The sequence below is a fragment of the Sturnira hondurensis genome, unplaced genomic scaffold (genome assembly GCF_014824575.4).
Source record: "Sturnira hondurensis isolate 20B ecotype Veracruz unplaced genomic scaffold, ASM1482457v3 Scaffold0011512, whole genome shotgun sequence".
Lineage (NCBI taxonomy): Eukaryota > Metazoa > Chordata > Mammalia > Chiroptera > Phyllostomidae > Sturnira > Sturnira hondurensis.
The window spans coordinates 692,756-709,442 of record NW_028084143.1 but is presented as its reverse complement, the minus strand read 5'-3'; the positions used below and the strand labels follow the sequence as shown (position 1 = coordinate 709,442).

The following is a 16,687-nucleotide window of genomic DNA, read 5'->3' as shown; positions in this document are numbered from 1 at the left end:
ATGTTCTTGACCTGTTGGAATAGTATTTTTTATATTGAGCTGAATTAAATATATTTTAAACTAATTTTACAGGCTTCTTTTTTTTTTTCAGCGTGGCTGCTAGATCATTGAAGATCACGGCTGTGGCCTGCATTATATGTGAGTGGACAGCCCCACACTGACCGTCCCGACAGAGCCAGATTCCAGGGCTGATCTTGGCCACAGAGATAAAAAAAGGGGGCGTGACTGATTTGCAGGTGCTAAGGTCAGGGCTTCTCAGAAATGCTTTGCTAAAAAACGGTCAAAACCGCCTAAAGTCTGCTTGGCTCTCTCTTATTCTGGCAGGAGCTGGCCCACTTGATGAAAGCCATGCCAGCGAAATGCGGTTCAGGCCAGAGCCCAAAGCAGAGCCGGTGAGCTGCTTTGCACAAGTTTTGCAGGTAATTATCATCCGAGGATGAGAGATTCACCCTTCAAGTATTTGATTTCTAACTCCATGCAGTGGGATGGGAAAACCTGTCCCCTGGGCAAAACTATGTCCATGAGTCAAGGAAACGATGTCGAAGAAAACATCGTAACTACAATTAACAGGCAAACGACAAGCCGTGATGGGAAAAAAGGAAATCTTGCTAATTTCAAGGGTTCTAGCAAGTCCAGAAAAGATGAGCACGTCTGTGGGAAGTTCACAAAGCGTTCATTTGTAGCCCCTTTTATCATCAAAGACAGTGTTAAGTGCAAATTCGGGCAACAAAAAAGATCATTTTTCACCTAATAAACTGGCAAAAGTTTACATAAAGCCTCGCTCCTTGGTGAACCCTGGAAATAAGAATTAGACTTAACATATAATACAACTTTGAATCTTACAGCCCCACTTCAAAGAATTCATTGTATGTAAATAATCATACATGCACACAAAGATTAGCTACAACAAGACCACATTTTTTCTTAGTGGCCAGAAACTGAAAATGCCACAATTGTGGCCCCAAAAGAGGACGAGGGCGGTAAACCATGGCACAGGCCGCTGAGGAGGAGGGCACAGCCACCAAAACTGAGTCAAAGGAGCAGTACATACATGGAAACTGTTCACTCCCCACTGCTATTTTTAAAGCAGGCATTGCGGTCACATGTTTATCATGAACCAATGAACATAAAAATAATGTGTGCCCTGGTCAATGAGGCCCTGTTGGCTAGAACATCATCCCGTAACTGAATTGTGGGTTCAATTCTCAGTCGGGGCCCAGGCCTAGGTTGTAGGTCCCAGGTGCATACAACCCCCGGTCTGGTGTATACAGGAGGCAACCAATTGATGCTTCTCTCTCCCCTTCCTCTCTAAGAATGAAGAAATGTCCTCAGGTGAGAATTAAATGAATAAATAAATAATGTGTACAAAATAGATGATAGGAAAATATCCAGCAATTCTATCAATTCCATCTGGGTGACAGGATGACTTCTTTCGGCCAATCTTTTATGTTCTGTTTTCTGAGCATGTCCCGTTCTTTATAACCATAATAAAAATGTTTTCTACCGTGTGCACTAAGTAACTCTTGGATTTACTTCAATATTTTAACGCAGACAACCTGCTATAGCCCTTGGACAGAACAGACATGTACTGTTTAAAAGAAACCCCGTCCCTTCGTTCATGGTCAAGGGCATCTCTCTGTAGAGAAGCAGCTTCTGACGGCCCAAGGCATGAAGTGTCCCTCCCCTCCTCCTGCCACAAGGCCTGACCACAGCTGTGATACTCGTATGTGCCTTAGGGTTCATTGAGCAGAAGCGTGACGCTGCACGTTCTAACTCGCACCTTCCCCGGCCTTACCACCTCCACATGTCTTAGAAAAGAAAATGAGTAACTGCCCCTCACACGCGCTGTGCTTTGTCTGTCTCCTTTCACTTCTAACCCATTTCATTCTTTCGTTCATTCAGAGAAGGAGAAACACTATGAAGTTCACCGCCTATGCGCCATGGGCTGTGCTTGGGTGTCAGGGACACAGCCATCAACAGACCTGCATCCCACAGAGATCAGGGGACAAGCAGGCTCCACCGAGGCTCCAACCACCAGTGCAGGAGCTGAAAGGTGGAGGCAACTCCCCAACTTCCTGAGTCTTCACGCGGCACTTAAAACGCGTGAGCCCACCCGTGCAGCAGCCCCCACATTTTTAGGGACCTTGGTAGAACGTACGTCACTTAGCTTTTCTCAGAGCAGCAGCTATGGAAAAAGGAGCCTGGCTCGCATTCCTGGGTTTCTCCGAATTGTCTTTAAAAATGCTTACCCATTGCAACACACCACACAACTTAGAAGTTTATTTTAAGACCCATTACTCTGAGTTCCAAGGGCTTAAAGGCAAATAACAGCAGAAATCATGAAAATGTTAAACGGGCAAGAGTAAAACACACGCGTACAAACAGAATTTACTGTACAGCAGACCCGATCATTTTCACCACACTCACTCCTCACTGAGGACACTGTCACTACAGCTTTATCAATGAGGAAACCGTGTCACAGAGGCTGAGTGACTGGCTCCTGGTCACACAGAGAGCAGTGAGAGAGGCCAGGAGCCAGCGATGTGTGTGGCTGCTTCCACCAGCCCGTTACGGCTCTCTGCAAGATTGTGAATGTCTGCTTCCTCCTGGCGTCCGGTCCTGTGCACCCACACCCTTGACTGAGTCCCTTGCCCTCTGTCCAACAGGGGCAGCCAAGAGCGATGCCCGGGGCTCAGCACCTACTGGGAGATGGACGGACAACCACCACGCCAGCCGTGGTCTCTCCTTTTTCCAGCTGTGCATCCTTGGACTTACCCAGACTCTCTGAACTGTACCCTCTTCATTTTCAGGATGAGCAACAGGGTGATGATTATAACGTCCCTGTACGGCTGGTCATGGGGGTCAAATTTATTCAACAAATGACCACTGAGCACCTACTGTGTGCAGGCCCTCTGTCTGCAGAAAGCTTGCTGTTGGCTATCTCATGTCTCGGTGTTTGTACCAAGAAATGTGCTGTGCTCCTGTGCAGTGGACACACTGTCCTACACCGGGTGACAAAGGTTGTAGACAGGTTGTTTCTGTTCGGAGGTTCCTCAAAAAATTTAAAATGGAACCACCTATGGCCCAGCGAATCCACTGCTGGGTATGTCTGAAGAAATCCAACATATATGTACCCCATGTTCACTTTAGTATTATGTACAGCAGCCACACTGTGAAAGCAACCCAAGTGCCATCAGTAGATGAGAGGAGAAAAGAAGTTGTGGGAGAAAAGAACACCCATACAGTGATGTCGCTTGGTCCCAAAAAAGAATGACATCGTACTATTTGCAACAGCACGGATGGACCTGGAAGAGACTATGCTAAGTGAAACAAGTCAGACAGGGAAACACAAATACCATATAATTTATTTATACGTGGAATCTAAAATAAATAAATAAATCAATGAACACACTAAACAGAAACAAACTCACAGATACAGAGAACATAGTGATGGCTGCCAGATGGGAGAGGTTAGGAGGCTGGGTGGAAAAGGGGAAGGGATTAGGAAGTACAAATTGGCGGTTACAGGACTTCCGCCAAGATGGAGGCATAGGTAGAAACACTGTGCCTTCTCCCACAACCAAGTTTGAACACAACAAAGGTTTGGAGAACTAGGACACACCCAAAGACCAGAAAACGGAAGTATACGGAAGTCCGACAACTACGAACCGTTCAACGGGGACGGTAAGAGAGGCAGAGCCAGCAGCGGAGCAGGGTCAGGCAGGACAGATCCCCCACCTAGGCGCACAGGCAGCCCGGAACCAGTCGGGGTGTGGGGCAGACTGACCGCGGTCGCACATTCGCGCACAGTGAGATGGACAACACAGGCCCCAGGGGGCGAACCCAGTGGTGGAGGGCTGACGGCGGTGGCACACTCGCGTGCAGTGGAACGAAACGCGTGGGCCTGGTGACGGTGGTGGCTGGTGGCTGGTGGCACCGGGGCCACCTCGGCAGGCGGCAGACGGGAAGCCATTGTCCCTCTTTGACCCCGCCCCCACATACAACATCACAACCCAGCAACTTAGTTGCCCTGTTCTAGTGAACACTTTAGGGCTCTGATCCTGCTATGGAACAGGCATGAACAGCCCAAAAGATGGTGCAAGAAGAACTCAAAGTCCCAGAGCCAATAACCCTAAGCGACCGAGAAATTGCCAGCCTCTCAGAAGCACAATACAAGACACTATTTATCAGGATGCTCACAGAACTGGTAGATTACAGTCACAAATTAGAGGAACATATGAAGGCTAAACTAATTGAAATGAAGGGAGATGCGCAGGAAACCAATAGTGATGGAAAGGAAACTGGGACTCAAATCAATGGATTGGACCAGAAGGAAGAACAAAACATCCCACCAGAAAGGAATGAAGAAATGAGAATTCAAAACAATGAGGAAAGGCTTAGGAACCTCCAGGACATCTTTAAATGTTCCAACATCTGGATTATAGGGGTACCAGAAGGGGGAAAGAAACAGCCACGAGTGGAAAACGTATTTGAACAAATAATAAAGGAGAACTTCCCCAGTCTGGCAAAGGAAATAGACTTCCAGGAAATCCAGGAAGCTCAGAGAGTGCCAAAGAAGTTGGACCCAAGAAGGAACACACCAAGGCACATCATAATTACATTAGCCAAGACCAAAATGAAGGAGAGAATCCTAGAAGCAGCAAGGGATAAGGGGACAGTCACCTACAAAGGAGTACCCATCAGACTGTCAGCGGATTTCTCAAAAGAGACCTTACAGGCAAGAAGGGGCTGGAAAGAAGTATTCCAAGTCATGAAATCCAAAGACCTACAGCCAAGATTGCTTTATCCAGCAAAACTTTCATTTAGAATGGAAGGACAGATAAAGTGCTTCTCAGATAAGGTCAAGTTCAAGGAGTTCATCATCACCAAGCCCTTATTATATGAAATGCTAAAGGGACTTATATAAGAAAAAGAAGATGAAAAATATGAACAGTGAAAGGACAGCAAACACACAGTTATTAACAACCACACCTAAAACAAAAGCAAACCAAGAGGACAGCTAGATCAGGAGTGGAACCATAGAAATGAAGAACACATGGAGGGTTAGAAACAGGGGGGTGGGAGGGGGAGAAGGGGGGAGAAGGCACAGAAAATAGCATAGATGGTAGGTAGAAAATAGGGGCGAGGGCGAGAATAATGGGGGAAATATAGAATCTAAAGAACTTGAGACACGTGGTTATAAACTAAGGGGGAGAATGGTGGGGGAGGGAGTGTGCGGGTGGAGGGGAATGAAGGGGGGAATAGAACAACTGTAATGGTATAATCAATAAAATATATTAAAAATAAATAAATAAAAACAACTCATAGGAAAGTGGACAAAGTTCACAGAAACATACAAAAAAAAAGATGCCCAACTTCACTCCTAGAAAAGAAATGTAAATTGAAGTAAAAATATGGTACACTTTCCACCAGTTAGTTTGGCAAAAATTAAAACAAACAAATTAAAAAAAAAACAAATTGGCAGTTACAAAGTAGTCACAGGCATGTAAAGCACAGCATAGGAGATACAGGTAATAATACTGTAATAACTATATACGGTGCCAGGTGGATACTGGAAACATCAGGGACCGTGTGTGTACATATATGATTGTCCAACCACTATGCCGTACACCTGAGACTAATACAAAATAATACTGAACATAAAAAAAATAAATAAACTTTTGATTTTAAAAAAAGATGGATATGCCCTGGCTGGTGTGGCTCAGTGGTTGAGTGCTGGCCTAGGAACCAAAGGGTTGCCGGTTCGATTCCCAGTCAGGGCACAGGCCTGGGTTGCAGGCCAGGTCCTCAGTAGGGGGTGCATGAGAGGCAACCACATACTGATGTTTGTCTCCCTCTCTTTCTCCCTCCTCTCCACTCTCTAAAAATAAATAAATTTGCCCTGGCTGGTTTAGCTCAGTGGATTGAGCGCGGGCCTGCGGACCAAATAACCGCGGTTTGATTCCCAGTCAGGGCACATGCCTGGGTTGCAGACCAGTTCCCAGCAGGGGACCCACGAGAAGCAACCATACATTGATATTTCCCTCTTTCTCCTTCCCTTCCCCTCTAAAGATAAATAAATAAAATCTTTTAAAAAATAAATTAATTATTTAAAAAATAAAATTTTTAAAAAGATGGACTATTTCTGCAGCTCTTTAGATGTTACAGAGAAGGCGTCTCTGGAACAGAACCACCCTCATCCGCAAGATGTCCATCGGAACTGGACGTGCCTCCTCCTCCAAGCCCTAAAGCTCAGGTGACCACCCACTCTAGACTGTGGGTCCCTCGGAGCCGGGACCCCCGGAGCCGTGGGCCTGTGAGCTGAGAGACTGCACCGTCTCATGCCAGTGCCCAGCACAGAGCAGGGGACTGGCAAATATTTGTTGAATGACTTAATGAGTCCATGGCCTGGAAAATCCAGAACTTGTTTATATGCACCTTTCTGTTGCATTAGATCACTTCTTTGCACAAATGTATTTCCTAATTTGTTCTGTTTATGCAAATATTGTTTCCTGAATTTCCTAAATAGATACCATCTGGGTCGGGATGGGAGCTATTGAAGGAAATCAACATCTAATTGAAATTAGCTATGAGGAGCTACAGGTGGGTAACTGGGAATTCTCCCTATTACGGTTAATCACATTCATTACTTAATCCAGCAGGAAAGCCCTGGTGACTAACCAAAACCCCTCTCTCTGCCTCTCAGGCTCCGACTCAGGGGACAGAAAGCCATCCACAGATGGCTGAGCGGTGGCCCCGGGACACATGGCAGCCCAGTAACGAAGCAAGGGACAGGCTTCCCAGTTTCAGACCTGCCGTCTTCCGAGCCCCCTGCCTCGCTCTTCATCAACGTCATTCCCTTTACATTTAATATTCTCAATGCACAATCCCCAATGCCACTGCAAATTAGCGTCACCGCTGTAAACTAATCAGTACGTAAAAGCAGGACATCCCTCGGGGGCAGGAATTACAGCAGGAGTGTGGGATGTCAGAACAGCTCGTGGGCCCGGTTAGGGGTGTCTCAGACCCCAGGCTCAGCCCCAAGGTGTCATGCAGGCCCCCATCTAGGGCTGCCCACGGCTGGAAAAATCCTGGCCTTCCTGCTTTTATCCTTTCCCCAGTCATTTAAGGAAGGATGAAACTGTTTGCAGAGTGAGATCCCACAACCCCTCAGCACAGTTGGACCCCGGCTTGCACAGGAGAATGTTTCCCATCCCAGTCACTATACTCACCACGTGACTTTTGTGAGGGAAGGCTGAAACACTCTGGGTGTCAGCGTCCCCTGAGCCCGGTGGTTAACGAGCATGTGTCTGTGATGAACTTGCATGGCCACCCCCCCCCCGGGCCCTCCAGTGCCCATCCTTCACTCACAGGGCTGCCTTCAGAACCATCTGCAGAACGCCAACCGGGCAGAGGAGAGGCCAGACAATCCACCTGCCAGGACACAGGGCAAACGGGCCCATGGCTGTTGCTGTGGTTTGCAGAGTTGTGTGTATTGCACGGTTGTGTGTATAACACAGACAAGGATGCCAGGCTTCACTGTGGGAGAAAATCTGCTGCGTTGTGCCTTTGCTAGTGGCCGCCCCTACTGATGACCGTTCTATCAAATTTTCCGCACAGCACCCAGCTGATGTGCTTCCGTCTGCCCCTCTCGGGAAGATGGTGATAAGGGGTTTGCATCAGTCACATTAAATCACTGATGTGCTTTAAACACAACAGCCATCCACCAAGGAGGCCACTCGGACAGCACAATCAACTACTGTGAAGTCAGACACGACAGAGGTCACTTGATAGCTCTTCCTTCATGTATAAGATTTGGGTCCAAAGAGTTAGGAGAAGGGAGCAAAAGTCAGACTCCTTAGGAAACAGAGCATCGTTGTTTCAAACACAGAAGTGAGCAGCCTGCCCGAGGAACGCGTGCGTGTTTATCTGGATTTATGACAGCTACGCCGTTGGTTTCAGGACAGACTTCGGTTGAATTTGAGCCAAGAGGGTGACGTGGAAGACCTTATCTGGAAACTTCTATTCATAATCCACCAATTCTGAAACAAGTTTCGAGGGGCCCTCTGTGGCCGCCTCAGCCTCTTCTTCTCCATTCTCCTTCCTCCCTTCTCTTCCAGAGGCGGTGACAAGGCTCAGCGGGGACTCCTGGGAATGGGACACGCGGCGTGCGGGGCCCATCCGACTCTCCTGGCATTTGGTCCAACAAGGACCATTTTTAGGCCATATCCTATTTTCATCCCCAGTAAAACGTGTCTGTAACCATTGTTCTCTGGTCTTTCAGTGGTGCCTCCTCCCTCCATCTGTGAGCTTACAGCGGACCGTCACTGAATTCTACAGCCTGGGGTTCCCCATGTGACAAGTAAATGGGCATAAAGAACCACATGTTTCAAAGGGTGCAGAGGGAGAACTAATCAGAGGGAAATGGCTCAGTCCGGAAGCATCACGAGCTACACGACATCTTTCTCTTCCCATCGGAAAGGCAGTGTGGGCACGGGAGACACTGGGACAGGAAACCAGCGCTCCGCCTCCGTAAGCCCCCCTGGAAAACTACTGTAATCTTTGTTTTTAAACTCAGCTGTATTTATTGACATGTGTTTTAAGTTGTCCATCAGTAAAATGTTTTTTAAAAAACAATCCTTACACAAGGACGTGGTGCCTACTGATGTTAAAGAGAGGAGAAGGGGAAGGAGAAAGACAGGGAGAGAAACACTGATGGGAGAGAGAAACATCAACCCGCCATCTCTTTTAATCACACCGACAGAGTGAACGCACAACCTGGGCATGTGTCCTGACCAGGAACTGAACCCATGACCTCTTGGTTTATGAGCCAATGCTTCAACCAACTGAGCCACAGTGGCCAGGCTGGGGAAGGGTCTTTAATAAGGACATGGTGCACACACACAATTTAGTTGTACATATGACCAATTTTAGTGTACACATAGAATGTATAGTCTAAGCTTGGGTTCTCTTCATAGCAAAGCCTGAGACCAGGATCTGGGTTGGGGCTGTTTTATGGAGAAGTGACTTCCACAAAACTAGGAGTGAGGGAGTGAGAAAGAAGAAAAGCCAATAATCAATGTACTGCTGAGATGATCACCACATGGGTGACTGGGGCTCAATCCTACGAAGAACCTTCTGGATAAAGGAACTGGAGAGCCGTGGTGGGTGCACAGGGTCTGCATGCCCACCACTCCCTGTGGCAAAGGTGTGTGAGCTTCCTGTGAATTGAGTAGACATCACAAAAGCTAACCTCACGACAAGTGAGCCGATGGGCAAGGGGCCCCCACCGAAAGGGGGGGGGCTGAGTCACGTGAAAAGTGGTGGCTGTCTGGGTGCGGCAAAGAGGGTCTGGGCAGCAGGAGGACCCCGTGGTGCCCACTGGGGAACCCACACATGAGTCCTTTTAGAGAGCAGGTTAGTCAACGTCTAGCAGCCGGAAAGGCAGCAGTGACCACCAAGGAGAGGGTCACAAATGCCAGACAGGGAAAGATCTGAATTGGGTAGATAATTACGTTCCAAACTGGATGGATGAATGAACATCAGCAACTGAAAATGCCCCAGACATTTCTGCTATCTGCCCAGAATGTCATAAAGAAATGGGAAAGATGGATTCACTGGCACAACGGAGACTGGAGGAGAGGGCAACCACGCTGAGTTTGTACCTGCGGAGGACAGGAACCCAGGGACCCAGCGCATTACTGAGAGAACCTGCATGGAGTCTGGCTAGGCCCCGAAGGCAGCACCTAAAACTCCCTGAGCTGCCGGAAGGGCCCGAGCAAACCAGGTGCGATTCAGGCTGGTCGCCTGTGCAAGCTTTAGGGAGTTAACTGTACCTCTTTAAAAACTGAATTCAACAGGGATTATAACGAACAAAGGGACAGTAAAAATTAAAATCTAAGTACCTGATCGTACTTGGGAATTCGCATTTCCTTGAATCCTATTCTAGACAAAGTTGTGATAACCTGAGGCCCCCGGGCCCCTGAGGAGTCGGGTGTCCATGTGGCCCTGCAACTGCACACAGTCACTTGTATGTCTATACATGAGTGGGTTGGGATGGAAGAAGTCTACAGCTTTCACCAGATTCTCACAGAAATACTTGATCCCAAAAGGTTAGGAGACACTTATTGGTGTTATTAATTCATTGAGAAATGCCAAGTCAATGCAACCATTTCTAAAAAAGAAAGAAAGTACCATTCATTGCAAAGCATTCTGTTTCCCCCTTGACTCAGGAGCCTGACCTGAGAAACCTGTCCAGGCTCAGGGCTCGCTGGTCTGGGAGCTCCAGCCCGGCACCGTGTCCCCCTGGTGGCCGCTGTGAGAGCTGCAGTCACAGCCCCTTGTTTAGGGGAGACCTGCAAGTTCAGAGACAGTCCTGGTGATGACAAATGTGACACGCTAGATGGGCACTGGTGTACTGGAAGACAGTTTTTTAAAAATTATGAGTACCTGTGTAATGTTAATATGCATTATGAAAAGGTAGGCAAGAAACTGATTTGGGGTCATTACCTTCTCCCTGCGTTCATAATAAGGCAGGTGGATTTGGAAAAGGTAATACATAAATAACTGCAGTTTGGCCGACAGCGACCTAATTCAACCCTCTCGCTCTCCGACGAGGGGAGTGAAGTGCGCAGAAGTTGGGGAACTACACCAGGGCATGATGGGGGTTAGCGGAAGAAGTAAGGCCAGACCTCAGGTTTCCTGATCTCCAGCGCAGGGTCCTGTCAAGACACTGGGAAGCCCCTCTTGCTGGGGGAGTCAGAAGGAGGGCTGCAGAGACACTTTCTCCAGGGCAACTGGACCACATTAGAGTGAAGCTGCTCTCTCTCTCTCCCAAAAGACATTCACATATACCCTCGCCCACCTCCACACAGGTACATGCACACTTGTATCATATTCACTCATTCGGCGAATATTTAGAGAACACTTAGTATGGCCCAGCCACTGTTCTGGTCTCTCGGCATGAAAAGCTAAATCCAATACAGCCTGTCCTCCAGGATCCTGTAGTCTTTCAGAGTAGACAGGTCTCAGAGGAAAGATATTTACTTAACACTCAAGACAGCGGTGAGGAAGTTCAGGCGCTCCAGTAACTCAAGGGGAAGACGGTGTGGCTCATGGGCAAGGCTACACAAGGATGGTAGTGAGGACCGTGGGTCACGTGCAAGGTCATAGACTTTAGAAGCACTCAGACCATTCAAGGAACTTCTCATACTTCAGGATGTACAGACTGCAGGAGGTGGAGAGGGCTGGTGAGATTCTGGGCTGCCGGGCAGGGGCTGGATGGAAGGTCTGTGGGTGTCATGCTGAGCGGCACAGATGTTATCCTGAAAGGCACGGAGTGTGACTTTATCTCCATGGGTGGCACTGTGGCCAATGAATGGGAGGGAGTCATCTGGGAATCAGGAACGCCAGTAAGGAAGCCACTGCGATCCTCCGGATGACAAATTTGAGAGCAGTGCTAAGGCGTGGCCATGAGGGTACAAATCGAGTGGGAATGAGATAAAGGCAGACAGTAGAATCAACAGGACCTGCTGACTGCGGAACTGGGAATGGGGCAGAGGGAGGAGCCAACAACGTCCCAGAGTTCCTGCTTGGGTAGCTGGGTCCATGGTGGCGTAAGTCACTGAGACTGAGGGTACAGAAGAAGAGGGTGACTAGGGAGACAGTCAAGTTTAGTCAGTAGGTTTGAAAGATAGTAAAGCTTTAGGATAAAAAGATAAACTCGGGGTCAGGAAGATGTTCAATCCAAAGCTCAATTGTAGGCTGGAACTCCGGAGAGAGAAGGGAGATAGAGATGTAAATTTGAGGGAAATTAGTGCATTAATGATACCTGAAGCATGGGTGTCTTTGTGGTCGCCCAGAGAGAGCAGAGAAAGTGAGAAGAGAGGACAGGCTGCAACCGGAGCGGAGGGGCATCAATGCTGGGGACACTGAGTGAGGAACAGGAGCTCATGAGAGACTGAGAAGAATGGCAGAAAGGCAGCAAGAAGAGCAGGACAGGGTGACACAGGAAAGTCAAGGGCAGAGAGTTTCAGGGATGAGTTTGATTGAGTGAAAGTCCTGGACGATGCGGTGATGCAGAGCAGAACCAGAACTTAAATAAAACGCCTTTTAAATTTAACACCTGCAAAGTCACTGCTGACCTCGGTAGTGAGAGAGAGAGAGAACTCAGATCATACCGGGGTACAGGCAGCTCCTGCGAGGAAAGAAGAAAGGAGAACAGTAAACGGGGTAAGCCAGCCGTTTACATTGGCTTTGTAAGTGGGGCATAAAGGCTTCTGTTTTCATGGGTCTATATTAGGCTGGACCCTGTAATGTTGCTACAGTCCAAAATGTCAACATAAGAAACATCAGATGATGTGACCTCATTGAATGGGAATGCATGATATCACCTTTATTTGAGCGTTGTGTTGCTTGGTATCACCTTTACTGGAGCATTGTGTTCTCTAAGAAACTCAGCCAAGACCATAACAAAGCATCGCTCTCCAACCAAATCACACGTCGGCTAACTCAATCACGGAAAAGCCCAAGACTGGAGCCAGAAGGCCCAGTTTACGCCTGGGCTCCGCACCACCGCCGGGTGGTCCGCACTCATTCTGGGTTAACCTATTCTGGGTTAGTTTCCTCATCTTTAAATACAAATATAGTTCTGGACAACAACGCAGATCTCCACATAAGTACAGATATCAACATATAAAATAGTAGACCCCCTAGAACTGTCTTGAGGATTAAATAAGTCACGTCCTGTTCACGGAGGGACGAATAGATAAGCAAAATGTGGCCCATACATACATCGAGATATTGCTCAGCCTTAAGAAGAAAGGAAATACCTACACCTGCTATAACATGAATAAGCCTTGAGGACATTATGCAGAGTGAAATAAGCTAGGCACGAAAGGACAGATACCGTGTGATCCCACTCACATGGTCCCTAGAGAAGTCAGATTCATAGACACAGATAGGAGAATGGTGGTCCCCAGGGGCTGGAGGGGGGGAGGAGAGTTAGTGTTGAATGTGAACGGACTTTCTGTTTGGGAAAATAGAAGGGTTCTGGAGGTGGATGGTGGTGATGGCCGCACAGCGACGTGAATGTATTTAATGCCACGGAACTGTATTCTTAATACGGTTAAAATGGCAAACGCTGGGTTATGTATATTTTATCACAGTAAAAATGTTTAACTGAGTTACTTTTAATGGCACTTAGCAACTGCTGGGCAGTGTTTGCACAGGAAATAGAAACACGATACATCAGCAGAGACTAAAATGGCCCGGGCTGGGGGGAGGCCAAGAACGAACCCCAAAGAACAAGCAAAAGAAAGAACTCAGTAGACGGTCAAGTTGGGAAGAGCCCCGTGTGAGGAAGGGAGCCGGAACAAGGTTCCAGCTCAATGTGCGATGCATAAAAAGAACAGAAATGGGTGGGATTCACCTTTTTTTTTTTAAGACGAAAGCTCATTTGGCAAACACTTGGAAGGAAGCACCCACCAGGCGCCTCTCACTCTGCTACCAGCAAATCTTCAGGGCGATCAGAAGACAATCAGCCTCACTGTTAAGAGAGGCTGCAGGGAGGTGCCAAGACGCACTAACTGTATAGCACCACGCACACCCACATGGAGTGGGTCAGTCTGATGATCGTCAGGGAAATTGGAAATCAAATGTCATTGCTGTGGCCGTGTTTACACCTAAGGAGAAGCAGGCCCGGATGTGACGGGGCTGACAGCCCTCCTCCACCGCAAACCTACTCTCTCTGAAGCCTATCTTTCCCCAGGGAGAGGGGACGCCAGCAAGTGTCCAAAAGCAGTGCTTCTCCGACCCCCAGCCACACCAGCACCGGCCTGAGACCCACCACAGCAGCGACGGGCTAGGTCTGGGTGGAAACTGAACATTTAAAAAATCTCCAGGGGCTTCGAGCCTGCAGCCAGGAGGAGAGCCCCGGGGCTAGAAATGGCGGTTGCTCGCCATTCCCGATGCCAGGAGACCCTTGGGTAGCAGAAGGAAGATGGTTTGTGGATCTGACAGGCCAATATAAGGCCAGGAGCCCAAGCTGCCCTGGACGAGAGGAAACCCACCACCACCTTCTCAGAAGGTTGGCTTCCCAGGGAAGCTTAACCCCCAGGCCCTGGCTGTGTGGGTCTAGGGCTGCTCTCTGTCAATTAGCAGAAAGGGCTTCTGAGGGGGGTGGACCCACACGCGGGAAGGAAACTCTGCCCATCCAACCAGCAAAAGGGCACTTCCCCAAAAGGGAAGCTGAGGGTCTCTCCAGCTAATCCCCTCCCAGCTCTTCACCACCTGGGAGCTGAGAGAGGAGGGGACCCAGGGAGAGGAGGGCGGGGTCCATCCCCAGTACTTACTGCTGAGCAGCCTGGCACAGGGCGGCCTCGGCCTGTGCTCCCAGGTAGACCAGAAGGCTGCGCAGGGCCGGCTGCCTGGAAGGAAGCTGGAAGTGCAGGCCGCCTTTCTCCTTTTCCAGGTCTTCTAGTCTTCGTTTTAACGCCTCAGCTAGAAACCCAAAGTGACGAGAGAGATGAATAAAGAACCGTGAAAGTCAAAACAGACAATCCAGCGTCTCGTAGCTCCGCTCCCAGTCAACGGCTACCTGGGTGACCATTTAGGGTCACCATTTCCAGGCAGCACGTTCATCTCTCCATCGGTGCTGTTAAGACCCTTCTGTCTTCCCACTGTCGGCAACACGCTGTCCTCTGCCCCCTTCTATCAGAGGGCACAGTTCACGGTTATACTCAGTCATCGTTCTGACCGGCACACAGGAGGGTACCTAATATGCATTCTTTTTAGAACCATGATGATTGTTTGGAAGAAAACATGCTAATTTTGATGAGTTCTGTATAATCAGTCGAAAAAAATCAGTGCCCAAGCGTTCGTTTTAAGAATGTTTCCTTAGAAATTGCCCATCAGGAGAAACCTTGTCACAGTTAATAGTCACAGAAGCAATGTTCAAATTCTGTCATGTTACAGATGGCCGTGTATCCACTTCTGTGATAACGTAGGGGTCTTAATATTTTTAACAACCTTATAAGGTGACTTAGGACAAGATATAAACATAAAATCACTGCGAAACAATTTTTCTTTAAAAAATACACTACAGAAATTGGACTCCCCTCCCATGACAACTTACCTTCATAATCAAACACCTGAAGAATTAAAAGGTTTCCCAGTAAGCCCTTTTTGACAAAACATCAGGACTGGGTTTAAAAATACCACCCATCAGAGCCTCCGTCCTGGTGGTCCTTGCCAGGGGGTGTGTGGAAACCTTGGAACCTTGCACCCCCTGACAGCAGGTAAGCCCTGGGACCACCCAGGGTCCTGGGCAGCCACCTCTGGCTGTGAGCGCCGACTGCTTACCGCAGCATGCGGTGTACATATGGTCCTTTCCTGTGTGTGGCACGATGAGAACACGTTTTGCAGGCTCCGTCCCACATCCCAAAGACTCCTTAGTATTTCCATAGCCCGACAGCCATTGTCCAAGTCAGCCATTTCTATGACTCAGTTTTGGATCCAAACACTGTTTTCAACAAGCTTATTATTTTGAAACCACTTTGAACAAAGCCTTGCATCATATACCAGCAGAGGTCAAGGTTAATCACAGGGCACCCCTTCTGTAGAGTGACACCTCTCGTGCTGGCCCACTGCCCAGACACACCCTTGGGCAAAGGAAAGGCTGGTCCCAGGCATCCTGGACAGTGACATGTGGAGATGTCAACTGAGAGACCTCCCTGTAAACGCGCTATATGCCTTGGGGCCAACAGCCAGAACCTTGCTGAGAGGATGTGCCAATGATTCGTTCTAGATACCAGAAAGGGTCGTGAACTTACTACTGCTCAAGACCCAGTCACAGGCAACTGCCAAACTCTCAGTCTCTGCCACCATCTTCAAAGGGACAGCGGAGCCAATTCAGACACCACGCTCTCAACACACCGAGAAGCCTGGCCTGCTGGGTCCTCTAAGGTACGCCCAGAGGTCCCTGCTCCTGAACACCAAGCTCCAGACATTCTGTAAATTTTCTTGTATTTTAATTAGCCCTTTATTTTTATCACTTTAAGCATTTATTCTACTACTGAGGTGTTTACTTCACCCTTGCCACATCAAACCAGAACTTTGGTGGAAAGCAATAAAGCCCTTACCTTGTGCGCTGTGAGATGACCCAATGCCATCGTAATGTCGTGGTAAAGATGCTCACACAGGGCCAGGAGAAGCCGGGGCCGGCACCTCAGCTCTGCCCTGTGCGGCCGTCTGGCCTCCCAGCTCCTAACCTTTCCAAACCTCGGCTCCCTAATCTGTAGAAACGGGACTAACCACAGTACCCACATGTCATAAGATGTTCTGAGGCTTAGGTGAGATAATCCATGCAAAGCAGTTGGCACAGTGCCTGGCGCCTAGCACATGCCCTAGGAGTGGCTCTTACCAGCAGGACCATAGGTCCTGGCCTCTCAGTGTCCGCAAGGCAGCTAGACCCTGTCCGCCCGCTCCGCCACCAGCCACATTCTCAGCTGTGCCCCCGCCGCCGCTGCTGGGGACAATCCCCAGAGAACACAAGCTGACGCGGCACAATGAGACACTGGAAATGGCACATCCGCTGCCATGAGTCGCACTCAAAGGAACCCCCAGGGAAACAAATCTCCCAGGAAATGCCTGTGATTAGCTCTGTTCCAGGGGGCCACTTGCTTCCCAA

General features: G+C 48.7%; 1 protein-coding gene across 1 annotated transcript in view; it reads right to left on the bottom strand.

Annotated features, from left to right (window-relative positions):
* DISC1 (DISC1 scaffold protein) overlaps window positions 1-16,687 on the bottom strand; it is a 269,744-nt gene that overhangs the window by 178,741 nt on the left and 74,316 nt on the right. Inside the window, exon 4 of the mRNA XM_037060247.1 lies at window positions 14,352-14,499. Within this exon, the coding sequence (XP_036916142.1) occupies window positions 14,352-14,499 (148 nt within the window). The remainder of the gene's footprint in view (window positions 1-14,351; window positions 14,500-16,687) is intronic.